Raw genomic sequence first — 22,100 nt, 5'->3', positions numbered from 1 at the left:
TTAATATTATTTATAACAAAATTACTCGTTCACAGCTTGAAATGAAACCCAATCTAATCTTTGGCACTTGTTACAAAACATAACAAATAAATACGCGCCCTTTGGTGGGTTATTACTTATTATCTTAGATCAGTGTTGTCAATAAAAATCTCTTTAAAACTTCTAAAATAAAATAAAGAATGATAAAATTATCGACAAGGGAAGGATTCAAATCTGATCCAAATATACCTTCTATTATAAGTACAATTCAATATTTAAGAATTAATATTCTATTCCATATTTAAGAATTAATATTCTATTCTATATTTTTTATTTGAATTTTAATTGAAGTTTTACCTCAATAATGCTTCGATGTGAAATAGATAATTAAAGGAATATTTTTTTAATAATTATACTTATTAAAGTTGCGCTCGCAATACAATTAAAAAATTCTCCAAATAGAATATACCGCGGTAAATTGTTCAGTGTTTTCATTTTATTATCAACATCTCGCAAAATGTTATTGATATAATATATGAACATAATTTATCTTCATTACAATTGACAATTTAATACATTTTAAATTTATATTTTGGTATAACGCCGAAAAAATACGTTTACGAAATGGAGCCCCTATATATATAGCAATAATCTGTAATTAAATTTAAAGTCAGTACTAAAACGGTATAAAGAAACTACCTATTGAAAAACGAGATTTTTCGAGAGGGTTTAGAATAAGTGTTACCACATATAAGACTAGATAAAGACAAGGCGTTTGAAGAATCACGTCAAATGCTAATCAGAGTGATGGCTTATCTAATGTGAAAATATGACTCAACACAATTGTATTGAAAGAACAATGGATTATCTTGTAATATTGCAATTTGATGATCTAAAGAGTAGGTTATGAATGTAACTAGAGATATTTAAGTAGTCATTGTGTTTTTCTTTTAAATGGAAATTAAGAAAATTCACTACATTCTCCATATATAAACAGGTTTGGAATTACAGATGTTATTTTTTTATTGCATTTGACATGAAACAGACTTATAAATATATATCAATACAAAATTTAAATATACAGTAGGTACCAATCACATACGCATCTCAATAATGTTAGAGATTTATAAAAGTAATACAATTCTATTATAAACTATTTTTACGTTAAGAAATGTGCCTGTTTTCACATTATAACTATATTAATTTCGACATTTAAACAATCTATGTATATTTGAAACCTAGGATAAAAAATTCTATATTATTTCAAATTCAAATATAATCGATTGCGCAGTACATCGCAATACCAGTAACTGAATTAGAATGAAAACCGTTAGTCAGAATTTCACTTTCTGGCAAATAAGTACGTGTTTGTTTGCTACTTGCTATTGTACCAGCATCGTTTGACTTCGCATGTTACTAAAAGTAACGAAGACACGCAAGTAAAACTTGTAATCACTAGAGGCGAACAAAACTGCCTCTTTCGTGTTGGGCGATTTGATACACCTAGTTTCACTTCTGATCAATACTTTACTAGCAACTCTTACATATTAATGTGTCATGGAACGATGAATCAGTAAATACACATATCTAAAAGACATTAATTGCGTAGGCCGTGTGTATATTTAACTGAAATAATGAATATTAAAATATTTAATTAAACTTTTTTTTTTAAATTGTGTACTAGGAATTCTCACAATCAAGTATATTTACCATGTATCATGTGAAAGGATACTTGAAGGATTAAAATTCATTTATTCTGTTGGAATAAATTAACTCTGGTCAAAGATCAACGCGGAGTAAAGGAAGTCAATGTCAATGCAACTTTGACCATAAAAAAATAACAGTCGTTTATGGTATATTTAATGTAACATACATACGTAATTTATTTTGAATTATTCAACTTATATGGCCCCGTGTCTGGGAACGCCTTTTATTAATTTCTATCTCTTTTAATTGAAATCTCTTGATTTAATACTTTTCTTTGTTCGCCCTCGTAATATGGATGTTAGCTGTATTATGTACCAAATTGTAGGTGAACTTTTTAAACTATTCAAATCTTAACAAACTCTGTTTAAATTGAAACCTGTTCAACACGTGGTTGCATTTTAGACTGAGGGCCACAGAACACAATGCATGTCTCATTTTGTTATTGTGTCGAATGCTCGGAAGCAGAGCACGTGTTCAGTTGCTCATCCCACCCGCCAACTCTTTATCTTCTTGGAAAAATTAATCTTATGCGCTGTTCTTAAGACACATTTTATATATTTAAGTGTTCCATATTGACAAAACCGTATAAAGGTTTTATTTTACAAACTCGAATAACAATGAAACCAGACTTTTCACTATAATAGATGTGCTAATGATGTGCAATGTATAAATTTTAAGAATAATATTTTGTAAACCAAATATCGATTACCCTATACAAGAAATATATTTTATTAAATAATATTATGTTAGTAATAAAGAACAAATCACTATCTTCGTATACAGATAAACATAATATGTTGCTGTAAAATATTTTTTGAAATATAAAAAAAAATACTGAAAAAAAAGTCAAGCTTATTTCAAATAGGTAGAACATGTCTTCGTTTTTCAGTAGATACACCGAAGGCAGGTCTAAACGGGCTTGCCATGTTGGGCGCCAGTTATACAAGTCAAGGTAGGCGTTTGCGCAACTCGTCAAGGACCACAGCTAGTGTACTACAGCCTATAGAAGACAGCCAACTAGTCTGAAATAATTGCAGATCAAATATTTGCGATGACAACCAGAATGATATGTACTTTTTATTCTATTTTATATGTTTGTCAAATAAGTCGATAGCGTCCATTTAAAAAAAAAGGTTCTCAATTTTATAGTCTAAAACCTTTAAAGATATCAAAACCATGTCAGTTAAAAGTTAAGACGAGGAAGCAAATAACATATCATTAACATTATGAGTAGGTAATATTGAATTGCTACTTATTGAGTAATACATAAAATAATTAAATGTATATTTTTTATTGTATCCTTATTCGAAAATCTTTTTGCTATATGAAATATTGAATAATTTGTACAATTAAACATTGTAAGTGCACCCGCATTTATTGTTCCATGAGAACATACAAATCATGAGAACCAAAAGGGGATCAAAGCTATGAATGCTTGGTGCTACTTCAACTAATAATAAAATTATAAAACATTACAAAGGAAATTCTGATATAACAGTATATTGGGTCCGTTTTCTTTTATTACTTTTCTAAGCGATAAAAGAAACGTTTTATGAACTTGAACTCGAGCACGTACATGTTGTTATTGTTTCAAATATTTATTCGATATTAAATATAGCAATATTTATTAAACATATTTATTATACCTGTATTATAGAAATAAACGAAATAATTTATGAACAAGGAAATATTTTCTTGTGTTTCGTAAGAAATTTAAAACAATGTTCCGTTTTGATCGAAGCAATGTGTATGATTAGGTATCATATTATTAATAGTATCTCGCGCCCCCACGCAGTCGTGTGCGTAGCAACTTTGGCACTCTTGCGTATGCAGCTTGGAATAAACTATATACCGAGCGTCTATTCCAGGAGGACCCGACATAAATTTGTATTTACTTTTTAGTAGGAATGTTGAATGAACAATTAATTGTATGATACTTTGTTTGATCATTTTAAGTTTTATAGCCTCGACACATGCGGCTACATACAATATGCTCATTTATATTTGAATGCAACCATTAACAACAATGTTTGGAAAAAACATTTACAACGAATTATTTAATTAATATGTCCATATATTTATATACAATTTTTATCTTACATATTACATTTCGATTATTCCGTAAAACAAAGCAAATAAAGTTAAAACATATCCACATTATTTATAAATACCAAAAATCTTTTAAAATTAGTAACAACCCCGAATTAAATATAAGGTGACCTACGGTTCGGTTAGCTGAGTTATTTCTAAAACCGGTATATTGTCACGGTTCATTCACAGATACATCAAAGATGAGAGAGCACTTTACGTTCTATAAATCGATTTGATCTCGATTAAGGACATTAGTCGACGACTTAAGAAATATAATAAAATGCAATCCGATCCAAATATTCCTGCATTTCTCGAAATGTTTATGGTTTCCATACATTAACTCTTTCGAAAACTAAATTCATCATGTCCAAGTTGAAGAGTTGTTCTCGTGTTTGAGTAAGATTCTTCACTGAATTTGTTGCGCGCAGACCAATTTTATAATTTTGTTATTTCTCCATTTAAATATCTATGTCAGCTTGATTTCTATGAAGTATCCAGTCGCTATTTACTATAAGTTTGTTCGTAAATATGTATTCGAATGCATTCGAATTTTAAACATTCATTCGAATAAATATCCCTTTTACCTTTTAAGATATTCCAGAATTATTTACATTTGAAATGTATGTACTTGGGTTAGATTTACTGCTGGCTGCTTTCTTTTATCTAGGCTGTAACGGCATATTAATGGTAGCAGCGTTTACAACGACAATGGAAGCGAGAAAACTGCTGCAATGGATATATTTAGTATTTGACGACATTTCCTTCGACTTGAACGCACCGATCTATTGACAGAAATCAAAATCAAAGTCAGTGCAATATGTTTATAGGATATGAATATAAGTATAATAAAATATTATTTCTCTTTGGCGTAATTAAACTACGCTTCAACAACAGCAGTCAACATAACGATGAGGTCTATTAATTTATAGAAGTGCACTGTGTTGTTGCGGTGATGGTTGCGCACGAGTCACGCTCCAACGGCTGCTGCTATTTACCAACATTGTTAAATGCATTCGCAGTTTTCTTGTTCTATCCTCAGTTAGTTTAGAAACGTTTTTGCTTTTGACTAATTCACATTAGATAAAACGTTTTGTTTATATTGAACCACCAAAACCATAGATATTTTTGTAAAACCATAGTGATTTTTATCTTAATTTTTATTATGGAAACAGACTTAGAATGTTTTTATATTTCAAACATTTTAACTACTATTATAAAACTGCAAGGTTAATACATACATCTGGCATAAATTTAAACCACTTTACCCCAATTAAACACAAAAATAATTTAATTGCTTAAAATGTTTGAGGCCATATAAAATTTTCCTGCTGCATTTAAAATCTATATTAATGTTTGAGTTATTTACGTAATAATATTTAATATACAATGATTGCCAAGTTTCTTATGTATTTACTCGTCTTAATGTTTCAATGCATGTATTTATATAAAGATAAATTTAAATTCTTTTTAAGTTAATATTAAGCACAATATATATATATATATATTTGGCTGAATAAAGAACTGCTCCACTGTATCAAGCATTTCAAACAGTAAAAAACCCTTTTATCTTTTAAAAGAAACAAACCATGACGGTGGTGTTATTATAGCTTGAATAATATCCAATTGTTGTTCTTACACAGATGTTTAAATCATTCTATGTTATTAAAACTTTCTTTGTGTTGTGTATAAGAGGTGGTAGGCTGCATGCTTTAAAAATTAACCAGTAACAAAAGTTTAAATGCCACTACCTTACTCTCAAATTGTTCCTTACAAAGGAATAATATTAAGGTATTTAATAAATCAATCAAAAGTTAAGATATGCTATTAAATATTACAGTCATAATAAAAATTTAATTCTTTCAGAATAATAGAAGAGCTTTTAAAATTATTGAAATGTTTATCCTTTTTTTTATATCCCTATCATTTTTTTTTAAACTGAAATGATCTATTTGAAGCTTTGCTGTAGGATACAATGAAATATGAACAAAGTAATGTTTTCAAAATATATTTAATACATGAATACTCCTGATCATTAAAGATTTTTAAGTTTATATTAAGGAAACCTACGATCTCATTGTGCCATACAATTGCAGCTCTTGAAGTTTTTATAAAAAAATTATACTATTAAAATGAATTCATAGGTATTTTATTTACAGGATTACTTTATACAGCCATTCAAGGGAGTGTCGTAAACCACACATTGCTGAATCATATACCACCGATGTGAAGGCCAATGATGATTGTATTTACATATTTATTTCAATCAATAATTAAATATTTCTAGTAATTAAGAGTCATGGAAATAGTCGGTAAAATAAAGAATTTGCAAGCAATGTAAACAAAGCGGTTACCTTTGAGACTGTTGAATAAAACTGCACAAGTTATCTCCCACTTAAAACTTTTATTATAGATACTTTGTTATATGTATTATCACAAATCCTGGTAGACTTTAAAACACAATCACGCAACTGACAAATGTCCGTCTGTATTTCCTTGATTATTGATTTCTCATATATAAACAATTTACACATTAAAACACAATCAGCATGATGACTTAGGTGTAAACGCTTACTCATCGCACTTCACTCTACACAATCATTATAAGATTATTGCATATTTGGATGGCTTTTTATTCTCTAAAACCTTCCATGTCCTTCCACATCATTAATCTCATGAAATTATATACAAAGTTGACTAATATTATTTTACAATACAAATATTATTGTGGTTGCAACATCTGATACAGCTTTTACATTTAATTTAAATATAAAGAGTAAAATAATTTAATAATGAAAATTACTTCAAGCTGAACATAAAATATTCCAATAAGAAATAATATATATTCTTCATGAAAAAGGTTACTGCGGGAGTTTCTACCAGTACTAAAGTATGAAAATATAAGATAAAGCACCTCAATTGGACAATGGTATGTATCAAAGATATTAACAACGTGATATGACGCGCTTCGCAATTGTCGCGGGACCGACGAAGGTCCTGCAACCTAGGCCTCTGCGCCGCTGGTCAGGTCCCGCCGGAGGCGAGCGGCCCTTGTGCTGAGGCGGGCGTTCTCCCTCTATGCCCTTACGCCCTTGCAGTCTTACGAGAAATAAATGCCACATTACACACTAAATATTAAAGCACTGTACAACAACAATAAGGTCTCTTATCCTTTTCAGGGCTAACGTTCATTTCACGCACTATTTCAGCAAACATTTCGTTGACGTTAGTGCGACTTTTCGCTGAAGCTTCCACGAATGGGCAGCCCCACATCTGCGCCAGCGCCGAACCCTCAGTCTGCGAAACTTCGCGTTGATGGTCCAAATCAGCTTTATTACCCACTAACAAAATAGGTACACGCTCTGACCCCTTAACGCGAGTTATCAACTCCTTCATTGGTTTAATATCTTGAAAAGTTTGATGATTTGTTAAGGAATATACAACAACAAAGCCTTGGCCATTCTTTATGTACAGATCTCTCATGGAAGCAAATTGTTCTGTTCCCGCTGTATCCAATATTTCCAAAACACATGGAGAGTTATCCACTTCTATTTCTTTCCTATAAAAATCTTCTATGGTGGGGTCATATTTTTCCATAAAACATCCGGACACAAACTGTACAGTTAAAGCACTTTTTCCGACCCCACCCGAGCCCAGCACGACCACTTTGAATTCGCGCATTATTGTGCTATGTAAATCACACTTGCCAGTCTTCTACAACGATTAAACGTATTCTCACTTTGTGCTATAAAAATGTCATTGCTATGTTGGTTTATGACTCACTCGGATGCGATCACTGAGGGACGTTCACTTAAAGAATGATAACTAAATGATAAACAGCGACGCCATTTTAGTTAGATGAGTGGTAAAACAACTTTGATTGCATTGAGGAGCTCTTCTATTCGATTTACACTTGATAGTACAAACGCGGAAGCAACATCTATCCAACTGACTCGCTCTTTACTAGAAATGGCACCAGCAGCAGGTTGGTCAATGCACTCTATTGCAATGGTTTGATTGGTGAATGGGAATACTTCAACCGGATGCTAGGATTGCCAGCTTATATATTTATTACCTTTAAAATTTTACACAAATAAAAAAGAAGTTTTCTCTCACTTATATTTATACCATAGGACATTTTTACCAAAAACAATTTCTCTTTGTAAATAAATTAAATGATTATATAGTAAGTTTATGTAGTTGATGAACATTTAGAAAAATTTAATCGCTTGTATTGGATATTAAAAGACGCTATTGGTGTAAAAAGTTGTAAAAATAGAATCCAGTGTAAGTTTTCAATAGATATAATTTAAATATTGTTTAAAATTTAGTATTTCTACTCTTATTCTTACAAAACATTGGTAAAATATTATATGTGGCAACCCTATGCCGGAAGTCACCACGATATTCTTGTTGAAAGGTTGGCAGTTTCGTTTTCGTCCAGAAATACTAAAAATTAAAGTATTTCTTATTTTATTAACATTTGGTTTTTCATGTAACTAGTATTAGTCCTTTTATTTAAAAAATATTTATTAAAACATTTCTATATTGTTTTTCAAAATTAGAAATTATTTAAATTTTCCTACATAATTTTTCTTTATTCTACAACATCTTCTTTGTCTATGCCTTTTACAATTTCATGCCTATTTTTATTTTCATATTATTAAATCAAGTTTTTATATTGATGTTTAATTGTGGTATTTGTGTAAAATAAAGTTTTTGGTCTTGTATACCTCTAATTGTGAACTATTTTGTAGGTAACTGTATTTATAACGATTCGGTGCTACCTCCTTTTTGTTTGTTTTTTTTTTCTCTTTATAATATAAATAATTATATATTTTTAAGGTAGCCGGTATTTGAAATCACATAAATTTAAAATACAATGCGGGATAATCAATTGTATTAATAATTGGTTTAAAAATACTTATTATATCAAATATCTTTACTGTTTTCTGTAAATTTTTCTATTTAAACAATGATTTGATGACTAATAATATTTGCTCATTTAAATATTTCTGGTTAATGGAATTAAAAACTTTGTACGAACAGAGCTAAAAAAAGTTTATTAAATTTAAGATCAATAAATTAAGTCTAAACCGTGATAAAATAATTTGTTCATGGACAAGAACTATATTTTAATCATAATCTGTGTTTAAACAAGTATATAACCATAAGTAGCAATCTCCAAAAATTATTTAATTTGTCATCTTCGTATTTCACTAAATAGTATGTATCAATTGCTATTAATTAGAAAAAATAATGTAATAGAAACAGATGGTATCAAACATGTTATGCTATTGAGATTTCCTATATGTTGAGTATTATTTTTATTCAACGGCCTTAGCAAAATTTTTTACTATATTTACAACTGGGGCGTCTGGCAGAGATCCAAGCATTTGAAAAAACTTATATAAAATGAATCATTCCAATAATTTGAAATGAGTTGGTTAAAAATAACTGTTTTTTATTCCAAGAATAATTAGTAGGTAAAAGGATACATTCAAATAGACATACTGAGGGTTCTAAATTTAAATTTCATATTGACTTTTTATATTATTTATTAGAATCAGAAAATTTCATGTGTTAAGAATATTTTATCTCAGAACTAAAAAACATTTATCTAATAAGCTTAGGACAAAACCTGTTTGTATATTCATTGACTCTTAATAAATTTTATACTGTCGATTTTGGCTTAGCCGCACTAATCTATATAAAGTATCTGATAATTTGTAGTCTGCTGTTTTAGAATTTTGAAGATACATATTTTCTTCTTATTACTAATTTAATTAGTTCTGATAAAATTACTACGAAAATAGAACAAAATAAAGTTAGTAATTACATTATTTAATTGTTGCATGCTTTTTTTTTCAGGAAAATATGTCACACAAGCCAACTCCATATAGTCCAAATTTTCCACAAAGCCAAGGATATGGACCTCCCGAAGAAAGTGATAAAGCATCAGAAAGTTACCCTTTGAACCCCCAACATGGTTACCCAGGGCCTCCCCCTGGGCCAATGCTCCCACCTGGTGCACAACCACTTCCGGGTATGCAGCACGGATTCCAACCAGGTTTCCAGCCTGGATTCCAACCGGGATTCCAGCCTGGATTCCAACCTGGGTTTCAGCCAGGATATGCTCCAGGTTATCCACATCCTCAGCATGGTTATCCAGCACCAATTATGCAACAGCCTACACTTCAGCCAGGTATATAAATAAATTGAACTGATTAATTCATAAAAAGAACCTTTTTAATTTATTCGGCCTAAATAAAATTTTAACCTTGTTGTAAATTATGGTAAAAGTTTATTCAAAGGGGTTATTTAAGAAAGATTCACTGGCATCAAATTCTAAAATTGATTTAATATAAAATCATTTTCTGCTACTACAATTTAATGAAAAAATTAGTATGAATGTGGCCGTGGAAAAGACTTGAAGCTTCCCAGTGCTATCATGATATCAATTTCAAATAAAATTTAATTTTAATATGGAGCAGATTTGAAACTATAAGCCTTGTTTTAAATTAATTGAATTAGTTGCTGATTTTAATATTAGTCAAGAGAACCGGAGCCGTAATGTGACAATCAACAGTTGTTTTAGTTCTCAAATAGAACTGAAAAACTTCTCAATTTGTAGTTTTTTTTTAAGGTTCCATTACGATTTACGATTACGATTTTAACTATTTGAGCTCTCAAATAGAACTGAAAAACTTCTCAATCCATTACGATTTACTTTTAACTATTGAAAAATAACCGTCTATCTTAAATAAAAACTAAACATTTCTCACTGAACGTATTATACGCCGTGTTTTTTAACTATGATAACTTTTTAGGAAACATTTTTTAAATAACTTACCGAACCTCAGTATTCAGAATTTTAAAAAATCCTTTGATATGAAATCATTTTCTCCGATTTTTTTTTTTATATGCGTATTTTTTTTTAAAACGAAACGTGGTAACGCATTTTAATCTTTAAACGGCCGTATTGAAAAAAAGTTAGGATACCGCCAATATTTTTATAAAAAAAGTAATAATTGGTATCATTGGAGTAGTTTTAAGTTAATGACTCCGTACACAGATAAAGATGTTTATTCTAGTGACATGTCGAGTTTAATTTGTTGATAGCGTATGTTATTTCGTTTCTGGCTGTTACATTGGCAGTTTATAGATACGGTTTATAAATTAATATATATATATATCTTTATTAATATAATGAAATTTAATAATACAAACACCCAGATTGGAAATTGTCAAGAAATCTCTAGTGCAAACACGTTAAAAAACACAACGGTAAAGTGTTCGAAAATAAGGAAATATATAAGCAATAAATGCAATGAAGTTGTGTCTTTGAAGGATAAGAACGTGTATTTGGATGTTTTGAATTTAGCCAGCGCTAAGAGAGGCATTACTAAGTTTTGTAATAAATTATTTAAGAACAGGACCAAAGGATATGATAAGTTGTTAACAGACGAGGAGAGGAGGTTAACAAATAATGTAGATTATATAAGTGTGGTGGAAAGTGTATAGAAAATTACATGTTTGCGGGTAATGTGATGTCCGTTATGCTTTTGTAACTTATGTTTTAATTTTTTTATGTGCGAATGTCTTTATTAATGTATTATATTAATATGTTTACAAATAATTGTTAAGTCGAATCTAGTATTAATTTTGTGTTGGAATTATACATAAATTTATATGTTGAAGGAAAATTCCATACAAATGTACCATGAACAGATCATGTCCAAGTGATGTCCATTAACTATTCTTATTTAAAACGTTAACATTTTAAATCACTATATATATATTTGCCCCCATTTCTCCAGTCTATTCGTAAGTATTTGAAGCTTTGAAATGTCAATATGAAATATAAAAATGTGTAAAAATATATTTTCAGGCGGTTGGATGACTATACCGCAAGGGCTAACAAACTGTCCGCCAGGTTTGGAGTACCTGTCCTTGATTGATCAGCTACTGGTGCATCAGAAGGTGGAACTGCTTGAGGCTTTTGTGGGCTTCGAAACCAATAATAAATATACGATAAAAAACTCTCTAGGCCAAAAAGTTTACTATGCTGTTGAAGACAATGATTGCTGCACGAGGAATTGTTGTGGTCCAACGCGTCCTTTCGATATGAAGATCATGGACAACTTCAAGAATGAGGTATAATTCAATACGGATATACATTTATAAAAACACCGCATATTATTGACGTAATCACAATAACTCCATCCTCAGTCACAGCAGGGGATAATAATATTATGTGCTGTAATCTCCTCCATAAAGGGCAATAGTCATGGGTTTTGATTTGTTTTTTTTTTTTTTTATTCGCTGTTAGCTTAAGTTTTGAAGTTAATCTGACGTCTCACTTTAAAATAAAAAAAAACTTATAAAAATAACTTTTTTTATTATAATTCGTAGTTCGTTTAAACCTGTAAGATATAGTATTATGATAGTTATATTATTAATCTCCAGGTGATCCATCTCCATCGCCCGCTTGCGTGTGACTCGTGCTTGTGCCCGTGCTGGTTGCAGACCATGGAGGTGACGTCACCGCCTGGAACTGTTATCGGCTCCATAGAACAGCAGTGGTCAATCTGCAAGCCCTGTTATGACATCAAGAACGCAGCCGGGGACGTCGTGTTGAAGATCAAGGGACCGGTCTGTACCTTCTCCATCTGCGGCGACATCGAGTTCAATGTGAGTACACACACACACACACACACACGTAAACATTAATTATACACACATACATATAAATATAAACACACGCATCCATTTTTATTTCATATAAATTTTGCTACATTTTGAAACGTATTTGTCATAACATTATGAGATAATGCTTCATTTGTATTATCTAAGTCAAATCAAACACAGCTATGTTTAACGTACATTATTACTTAGCGCGCCTAAAGTATGTTGAATATTAAGGATTATATAATAATTTATTAAGTGTTCTGTTTTGTGACTTCCTTGTTTTTAATTATTTTGTTATTATATAAGTCTGACTTCCCCTTTATAACTAATTATAAGTTTCAATTTGTTGCGAATTCTGAAGTTGCTGTAGACATTCATAGCAATACATATTATAGAACATAGTCCCTCGCCGCGTCTGTCTGTCTGTCTGTTCGCGATAAACGGAAAAACTACAGCACCGATTATCACCACTCGATGGCGTGATTCTCGTGGAAGTTTTGTATTTACTTGTGTGTACATCAACAATGTCGGGAAAACATGAGCCGTCTGAGAGCTTTTAATGAAAAAGCTGCCTAAGATCTTTGAGATATAACAAAATACTATATGGTGGAGTTGTGTATCTTACATAGGTCTAAAGAAAAGTCCGCGGTGGCATATGTCTATACCTCAAGGATAACATGCTATATCCATTTTAGAACTTTAAAATAAAATTACATTCCTAAAGCGTTTATAGAAAAGCTATTTACATAAATACGGTATTAAGTCTTATAAAAATAAATTATTCGTTTTCAAGCCCACATCAGTAAGTGTAAATTACCTTTTAAATCGTTTAAATCGGGCGTACCATTTGAAAGTCATCACAATATTATTCTAATAATTCTCAAAATTGAATAGGCTATTTTATATTTTTTGTAAAGAGTCCGTGCATAACCGGGGCTGATACCTAGTATTTTATGAGTCCCTGCTTATACGTCATATGCATATACCACTGGTGGCTAATAATTATATGATTGCGCCACTTCTTAATAACCAATTTTTTTTTTTATATTCAGTCAATTACAATTTTATAGAGGAAAAAATTCAAATATAATTGAAACATATACCTTTTACTACTTAACAGATGATGACATGTTTTATTTGATTGACCTTGATAACTCAGTACTATCAAAGTAACGTTTATTCTAGACTTATTTATTTAGTCAACAATATAAACTTAATACGCATCACAAATGTTTATATTACGATAGAGATAAATAATTAATTGACAAACATATAACGTGTGTACAGTATGGGTATATATTTTATAAATAATCGTAAGGATTTGATGAAAAATTTCCCAATTATTGCTATGATTTTTTTAAAACGATGTCACAAAAAGAAAATTTTTTTACACCATAGATTTTCAAATAAAAAAATATTTAAGAGTATTATTTGGAAATTTAGATACAACAAACTAAAATAGTTAATTTTCTTATTTCCCCTATCAGTAAATATATTGGTTTGTTTCGTTGTTGAATAGTAATTTTTGTTTACAAACTGAAACCCTTCCTGCGTTAGTAACTTCCATAACTCCCCGTACTGATCTCAAGATTTAGTCTCATAATGATGTTTTGTAGAACACACGGCGTAACAAACGAACAAACAACGACATTTCCCAATTGTAATGTGAGTAGTGACTATGTCTATGTCAGAGCTCTAATAAATAGAATCTAAAAAGATTTAAACATAATGACTATAACATCCATGTTGTTAACAGTTCGCAAATTGCAGATATAATAAAGGAATCATAGTAATAAAATATGTCTCAAAAAATACTAAACAGGAAAGGCGGTTTAAATTTTATTAGCTTTTGTCAGCGGCTCTGTCCGCATATAAAAACGCTTTGAGATATACGTTAGCATCATTATAAATTTCTTGAATTTTCCGGAATCAGTTTCTGACTTGGTGAGATTCTAAGTGCTCAGGTCATTAACCTGTTGATAAAAATAAATTTTTGTAAAGTGTTATAGCATAAGGAAACCTTGGTCGAATTAAGGACTTCCTTTTTTTTTTGAAAGCCTCTTCAAATTAACATTACCTACCTGCTAGTGAAATAACCGTCAAAATCAGTCCAGAATTTCCATAGATTAGCCGGAACACACAGACAGGCAGACAGACAAAAATGTTAAAATTTTTAGTTTTATTTACTATCGTGTGTACTTTCGTATAGGTTTAGTGAAATGCTGTTAATATGGAAATACAAACCGACTCTTCAATTTTATTTATTAAGTATAAATATATTATTTTTCAGGTGTATTCAAGAGACGGTGAGACGAAGGTGGGTAAAATAACTAAGCAGTGGTCCGGTCTGGCGCGGGAGGTCTTCACTGACAGCGACTACTTCGGCATCACCTTCCCTATGGACCTGGACGTTAAGATAAAGGCTGTGCTGCTCGGAGCCTGCTTCCTCATAGTAAGATTTTAAACATAATCTAGTAATGACAGATACTATCATATAACTAAGATCTTTTATGAGGCTAGATCTATTTTTTCATTGAATATATCTTTCACTTAAAATATTTTAGTTACAAATTTCTTCATTCTGAATGAAATAGTTCAAGTTATGTATGTTAGGAATAATTTTAGGCACTACTTTCACTTAGATGTTTATTGCTCCACAACTCGTAACAGTTTATCATCCTAGTTATTATATCTAATGTAACATATTTAGGAGCGGGTAAGTTACAATATCATACAGAGGGCGCTAGTTTCCTTTCATAAGAATTCCCAATTAATATCAGAATATAAATAACATTAAGCTTAGTATTATAAAGCACATCGCAATTTAAATTATTCTTAACAGTATATACTACCACATAACTGAGGTCTTTTATGCGGGTAGATCTATATTTTCATTGAAAGATATCTATAACTTTCAATATTTTTGATACAAATTCCTTGATTCTGAATGCGATAGTTGAAGAGATGCGTATTTCGAATATATTATGATTATTAATTTCAAAATTTAAAATAACTCAAGAATTTTGCAACGCCAAACTTCAGTTTCCAGATTGTCCATTGTTCTGTCATGATAGTGTTAATAAGTTTGTGAATGACAAATGTATTTAGTTTGAAGGTGGAAACTAGCGGTAAAAATGCAGAATAAAAATTAATTCGTATCTTATAAGGCTGCGTCCACATTAGATGTGTTGGTATAGTTACATAACGTGCATCAATAACGAGATTAATTATTTTTCCAGGATTTTATGTTCTTCGAGAAATCTGGAAATAATGAATCCGATCGTCCGGGAATGTTGTAAGTCACACAACACTATCGTCTCCGTTGATGTAACAGCCCTTGAGTATACTAACAGTAGGAATCTCGTAAGTGAAATATTTATTAGCATTTACGATATAGGAGTATTTTGTATCTTTCTACTTTGTCTATGCGACTCGGTTGTGGTTTTCGACGTACACGCCGCTATGCTTCTGTGGCCTAGAACTATTGTTTGCATTTAATATAATAAATATTTATATATTAAAATGTTTTATGACTAAGTCACTTTTTGATAAATATTATTATGTTACTCAAACAATTTATCCTTAGTAATAAAATTACATTTAATACAGGAACACAAAATATCTTTAAGTTTATATAAATAATACTGTTTTTTCTTTAATAAGCTCTTATGCAGATTGTTTATATATCAGTTATTTTGTTAAGATAGCTTTTTTTTTATGTTATACATTTTTGTAATATTTTTATGTAGTTCAGTCTGTCAAAGAATACATTTTAGTATAGTTACAGTCGACAATTATGTTTTTAATTATTATTTTTTTATTTAAATAGTAAGTGTATCGGGATTTGAATACTTTTTTTTTTACAGAGACTTCTCCAAAAAAAAATAATGTTCGTAGCATTTAAACAAAGTTGACGCAAATATTCAACTTCAAATAAATAAATAATAAAAAAAAGTTTTTGACTTAAATGGGATTAAAATCTTGGACATAATTTTCTCATTGTTAAAGATCTAATCCAATTATTTTTTTTTATATATTATTTATTTGAAATTTAAGGTACTTTTTGATCAATGCATGTTTCTCTTCTTCTTTGTTTTACAGTCAATAGTCACATAATATGCATTTTTTTTTTATTAATATCAGTCTCGGATATTAATTTTGATGATATTGTTATTTTTTTGGTACTACTGCGTTTAACTCAATTAAAGGATATTAAAAAAAATGTAGACTGATCTCAAATGTTGCGGTGCTAATCGGCCAATGTAGAAACAAACACTATTATAAATTTTATTATACAATTTTCTGTAAACCAGATCATCACAGTTCCTATAATTTTTCTGTGTAAAACGTAATATTTAAAATAACATTTTTATTGTGAAGAATTTCATAAGTTAAAATTTTTCCCATTTTATATTATCTTATGTTGATTCTTATGATGTAGTATTAGAACTTAGTATTCGATTTTAAATTGGCTGACAAATCATGATGTTGTTGTAACTCCCTAATTTTTCTTATGATAAATATAATGGTAGTTGTTTTTGATTGTAATTACATTTCATATATGTTCTTTAAATATTTATTTAATTACAACACTATATATTTTTTGTTAGTTTCTCAACACTGTCATTATACATACTATACATTATTAAGATTATTTTTTATACAATTTCTTATGTCCTAAGTGAAAATTCTTTTCTTTTTGTATGAGTGTAATGTAGGGTTCAATTATAATCTAGTGTTTATGACCAATATATATTTATTCTTAATTATATCATAAATGTTTTTTTTTCAAAAATAATGTAACAATATAAAATAATGATTAAAAAATTTTGTTGTTATATTTTTTTAATCCTTAATGCAAACCTATGAGTTTGTGTCAAAGATACAAATATACACAGCCGTATATATATGGTGAAAATGCAGTGTGAGATCCTCATAATTTGAAACGAATGTTTTGAGTTCAAATTCAAATTCAAATATTGAAAAAAAACTTATTATAATGAATACTTTTTACATACATTGTACTGGAGTTACCAAATTTTGTTTTAGCAAGACAGTGATTTAAAATGTTACAGGAATCGGTAGCAGTGTTAAATGTATCTTGTTTAGGATATTTAAACAGTTCTTATTTTTAACTATAGTGTAACACATGATTTCGGTTTCTCAGGGTAAAATAATAATTTACTCAACTAACAAGTAAATGCAAAGAAATTTTATATATAAGTATCACAAATTACATAACATCAGCCTTATTCGACTTCAACATGACTGTTGAACAAATCGTGTTTATATTAAAATTGAGTTCCGTTTCCTTAAAGTGTATATGTATCATCAGTAGTGAGTAGTAACATGTTATTGTCTATATGACCTAAATAACCATAAATTTTGCATCTTTGATAGTTATGGTTTCCCTAATTATCTTAACTGTTTTATTGGGATTTATATATACATTTATATATATGTTTCCAGAATTATAAAATATTGTTTACAACATCGTATTGATAATTCAAAAGTTTACATTTATGATTGCTATTTAGAAAATATATAGATTTCCTAGGGTATGTTTATTAGGAATTACAAACATTTCCTAGGAACTGTATACAATGACGGATTAAATACATTTCCGGTAACATATACATATATTGTATAGTTAATACATTTACATAGGAATTAGTTAGATATCAAATGAATTTTTGCGTAAGATCCTATTGATATAAAACATCGATATTATAATTTTATAATTTATTTACTTAATCTTTTTTAATATTTCCGCAGCCTCTTTGTTCGCTTGATGATCGTCATTCGATTTCGCCGGATAGCTCGCTGCTAATTTCAAATAGTATTTAGCTTGGTCTTCCATATTCAGTTTCAAATAACACATACCTAATCTAAGTAGATTAATACTGTAAAATCTAGGTTGAGCTTCTTCTGCCCTTAAGAAATATTCAAGAGCGTCTTCGTATGTTGAGTTTGGCAATTTTGCGTACAACGTCTCGGCAGTTTTCCTCTGATGCCAGGGTAGATCTGTGATCTGGTAACACCACTCACCCAGCATATGTAAAAGACTCGCGTCGTTTGGATTCATAGAAACCGCTAACTGAAAAAATATAAAATTAAAATGGATTTTAACGATCCTATGATGTGTAATCTTATTAGATATTAGTAAGATAAGTTATATAAATTTAAAGCGATGGTTACTCACATCCATATGCTTTTTAACCGTTTCGAGTTGTTCTATCCTTTGTTTTAAGCCTTCGCTTTTACTTTTAGCCTCCAATGTCAGAGCATACCATTTCTGTACAGCGAAATGATCATAATGAGATGGCAACTCCTGAGAGATCACTTCGTGAGCTTTAAGTGTCAGCTCTTTCCTGTAACTCTGATTGTATTTTTGATCTTTTGCCATATTATACAGAACACGTGAAATACGCCATTTTATTTCTACGTCTTCCTTATTCTGTAGAAGTTATTATTTATATTTAAGGTATTAAGTATTTGGTACATACTATAAAGTATATACCGTACCTCACAATTGATAAGTAAATTATAGCATTCCTCGTATTTTCCTGTTTCGAAAACATTATCAGATACTTCCAAGATGGAATTTATAAGGACTGCCTTTTTATCTTTAGCTCTTTCATCATTGTCCATACTACTTGGCCATATAGAGAAAAAACCTGTCCAAAGCACGTATTCTTTATTTTTTTCACTATTCGTTTTAATCTGAAATCGGGAATATGTAATTTCTTTCAATTTTTAATTTTATAGGAAAGTAAGATTTCCTATTATTGCCATATTTTTTCAGGAAATATATTATGAGAATATTTTTAAAATACACATCATACACGGGCGACTGCGTTTTTTTTGTTTCGATTTGTCTGTTGCTGTTAGCCTTAATGGCTGATACAGCGTCACCGGGAGGGGTGGGTGGCCCGATGGGGCCAACGCATTTTAATTCGGGCCCGACGTAGGGATACGGCCGTCCCAAGGGTGCCTTTAAGAGGCCGGACCTCGGCTTACGAAGTCGTTGGAGGCGACTGCGCTGCATGAGTTATTTTATATGTATGTTATTTACCAAAATTGAGCACCTATCGTTTCTTTTCATTTTCTAATATTCACGATCAAAGATTCTACGTGTTCCATATTTGATTCAAAACATGCATCACATTTGGTCACTAAACTGTAAACTAACATGGTGCTTGAATGATCTAAGAGAATTTGGTGCATTTACCTAACATGTTACCGAAATGCGGGTCATCAACATTGCGTCATTGAAGTATAAAAACATATGCCACGCCACATTAAACAGATTCAGCCATTTATATTTTATTTGATATAATTAATACTATTACTTACCCGGGATAGCATCAAATTCATTTTACTATACTTATGATGGTTCCACATCCCCAAAAAACGACGAATCGACGTCTGAAAGAATTTTTTAGACATCGCACAACTAAACATTTCTTTACCCAGTTACATAGTTAAAGATTAACTCATTATATCTGAAAACAATGTAATTTTGTTACAATAATAATAATTTCGGTGATTTTCCGTCCAAAGAATACTATACAAGAAACACTTGTGTATACTGTCTTACTTGAAGCCTCCACAAATGTTTTTTTTTTCATGTAGAATCAATTGTTTAAATGAATAAAACTCGCGATAGTCTTAGATCTCATTAGAATCATATTGATTTTCAGGAAACTCTTAGTAGGGTTTAACACATTTTTAAAATACGCTAGTAAAATTGGGGATTAAAGTATTGTGCAAACTGTAACTATTTTTTTTTTGTTTAAGCCCGGCTGCAAGACTTTTTAAATATTCTTGTGTTAAGAATGAATGATGAGCGCGCAAAAAATTAATAGAACTATCATAATGAATTTCTTGTTTCCCTAAAGGTATGGAACGGATGGTCTATATAGAGAAAAACTAAATTACAAATCACAGGCTAATCGGTTGTTGTCAGAGCTGGTTATTGTCAACTTTATCTAACCAGTCCGAAAATATTTAAAGTAAAAGACAATGAATTGAAGTCAACATGTATATTCTAAAGTTTTTCTTGTAATACCAAACTACCGTTACTCGGAATATTGTGCAATTGGGTATCCAGCTTTTAGTTCAAGCTTGGATTTCCTGAACTTGACCGTTCGATTCATACGGCGTAACTAAAGTTCGTCATATTAATATTCATAACACCTCGAAAACAAAAAACAAAATTAATGTTTCATACCAAAAAGAAAATGTCTCGAAAAGTGTGAAAGCGCGAAATGAAATTTGAGCACGTTTAACGTCTCGGAGAGCCAAGTATTGCAACTATTACTTAGATCATATCATTTAATATAGCTGTTTTGTCGCCGTGTCCTTTACAGGAAGATAGTCAGGCGGATGGAAAAATAAATGAAAAGGTATCTTTAAGAGTATTAGTTTTTTTATGATAAAAACGGTTGGGTGAGCATTTATAAACATAATAAGCACATAAAAAGTATTAAAAAATACTGTTTAATAACTGAAATGAACATCTACTTACCGGGAGAAACATCTTACAAGTTACAATTTCGCATTGTGAAGTAGGTACTTATTTTTAGCTACAGAATTTATTGTTAACCAAGTCTAATATTTCTCTTTGAAAGTTAAGAATGAAAAACTTATAGACGAGCGTTTATTGAAATGCAATTTAATTGTTATTCGCTTTAAACCATGACATCTTTCATAATATAAATACTGATGTACATTTTAAATCAATTTTATGTTTAAAGAAATAATGCGATATTAAACATATTAGTGGTGTTCATACGTCATGCTCTTGGCTAGTCCTTTTTCTACTTTAAACTGACAGATGTCAGATATCAGTATCAATTGAATTATGCAAATTAATAGTATTAACAGAGATCAAAAAAGAATAATTCACTATTATTATAGTTTAAGAAATGCGATTTTATATTATGTTATATATATAATAAGATTTATAACTAAATTAGTAAATATATTACGGCTTTTTATAAGAGTAACGAATAATGAAATTGTGCCAACAAATAGTTACAACGTAAAAAATAAAGTTATTAATTAATTTTAACTTATAAAATACATACCATGCCATAACTCAAAGTGCTGCGGAAAAATATATCTTTTTTTCTATACTGGAAACCCATTTCAAAAAATCAATTTCTGTCCAAGGGCGGGTGTTACTGTTGACAGTTTAGTGTAGTGAAGTGTTGTTGGATTTAGTGAATTAGACATGTTATTGATCTAAATTATATCAACGATATCGTTATCATTATGCAGAGATCAGGTAATATATATAGACTTATCCTTGTTTTCTTAACGTTGAAATCGAAGCATGCTTCGCGCCATGTAACTATCATTCATTTTGTATTTTGAATAAATGCTTCGTAACCGAACTTTCGGTAAATTTTTAATAAATGGTTAGTAATATCTAAATTCCTAGAAGAACATGTATTATATTTTATGAAAATTTACTGTAAATTTTTATATAGAGTAAACACGGATAACTTCGTTTTTCTATTCCAAATTGCGTCTGGAATAATCCATCTTAAAATTTTCTGATTAATTGTCAAGCTTGTAACAATTTATCCGAACACGTTTTTATGGGTGTAAGATATTAAAAAGTATAA

The 22,100-nt window shown here is 30.0% G+C and overlaps 3 protein-coding genes across 7 annotated transcripts; 1 reads left to right on the top strand and 2 right to left on the bottom strand.

The window, feature by feature from the left end:
- Positions 1-6,158: 6,158 nt before the first annotated feature.
- On the bottom strand, positions 6,159-7,795 carry LOC116779006 (ras-related protein Rap-2a). The gene has a single exon (XM_032673132.2). It carries the CDS (start codon positions 7,453-7,455, stop codon positions 6,910-6,912), a length of 546 nt encoding a protein of 181 aa, XP_032529023.1. The 5' UTR covers positions 7,456-7,795; the 3' UTR covers positions 6,159-6,909.
- A 593-nt stretch (positions 7,796-8,388) lies between these two features.
- Positions 8,389-16,353, top strand: LOC116778922 (phospholipid scramblase 1-like). Of its 5 annotated transcripts, none has more exons than XM_061529711.1 (6): positions 8,389-8,527; positions 9,646-9,979; positions 11,666-11,931; positions 12,244-12,468; positions 14,756-14,917; positions 15,705-16,353. In XM_061529711.1, the coding sequence occupies exons 2-6, from the start codon at positions 9,652-9,654 to the stop codon at positions 15,762-15,764; spliced, it is 1,041 nt and encodes a 346-aa protein (XP_061385695.1). In that variant the 5' UTR covers positions 8,389-8,527; positions 9,646-9,651; the 3' UTR covers positions 15,765-16,353. The 5 variants fall into 5 exon arrangements, with proteins under 5 accessions (XP_061385695.1, XP_061385694.1, XP_061385696.1 ...); XM_061529710.1 differs by having other exon boundaries at positions 8,395-8,531; XM_061529712.1 differs by lacking the exon at positions 8,389-8,527 and adding an exon at positions 8,821-9,000.
- Positions 16,354-16,819: 466 nt separating this feature from the next.
- LOC116778920 (regulator of microtubule dynamics protein 1-like) lies at positions 16,820-21,274 on the bottom strand. Its single transcript, XM_032673016.2, has 5 exons — positions 20,996-21,274; positions 19,822-19,970; positions 18,991-19,188; positions 18,668-18,922; positions 16,820-18,562 (listed from the first exon to the last, which is right to left on the bottom strand). Exons 2-5 carry the CDS (start codon positions 19,927-19,929, stop codon positions 18,212-18,214), a joined length of 912 nt encoding a protein of 303 aa, XP_032528907.2. The 5' UTR covers positions 19,930-19,970; positions 20,996-21,274; the 3' UTR covers positions 16,820-18,211.
- Between the last annotated feature and the right edge of the window lie 826 nt (positions 21,275-22,100).

Source organism: Danaus plexippus, chromosome 6 (genome assembly GCF_018135715.1).
Source record: "Danaus plexippus chromosome 6, MEX_DaPlex, whole genome shotgun sequence".
Lineage (NCBI taxonomy): Eukaryota > Metazoa > Arthropoda > Insecta > Lepidoptera > Nymphalidae > Danaus > Danaus plexippus.
This window is presented reverse-complemented; position numbering and strand designations above follow the sequence as displayed.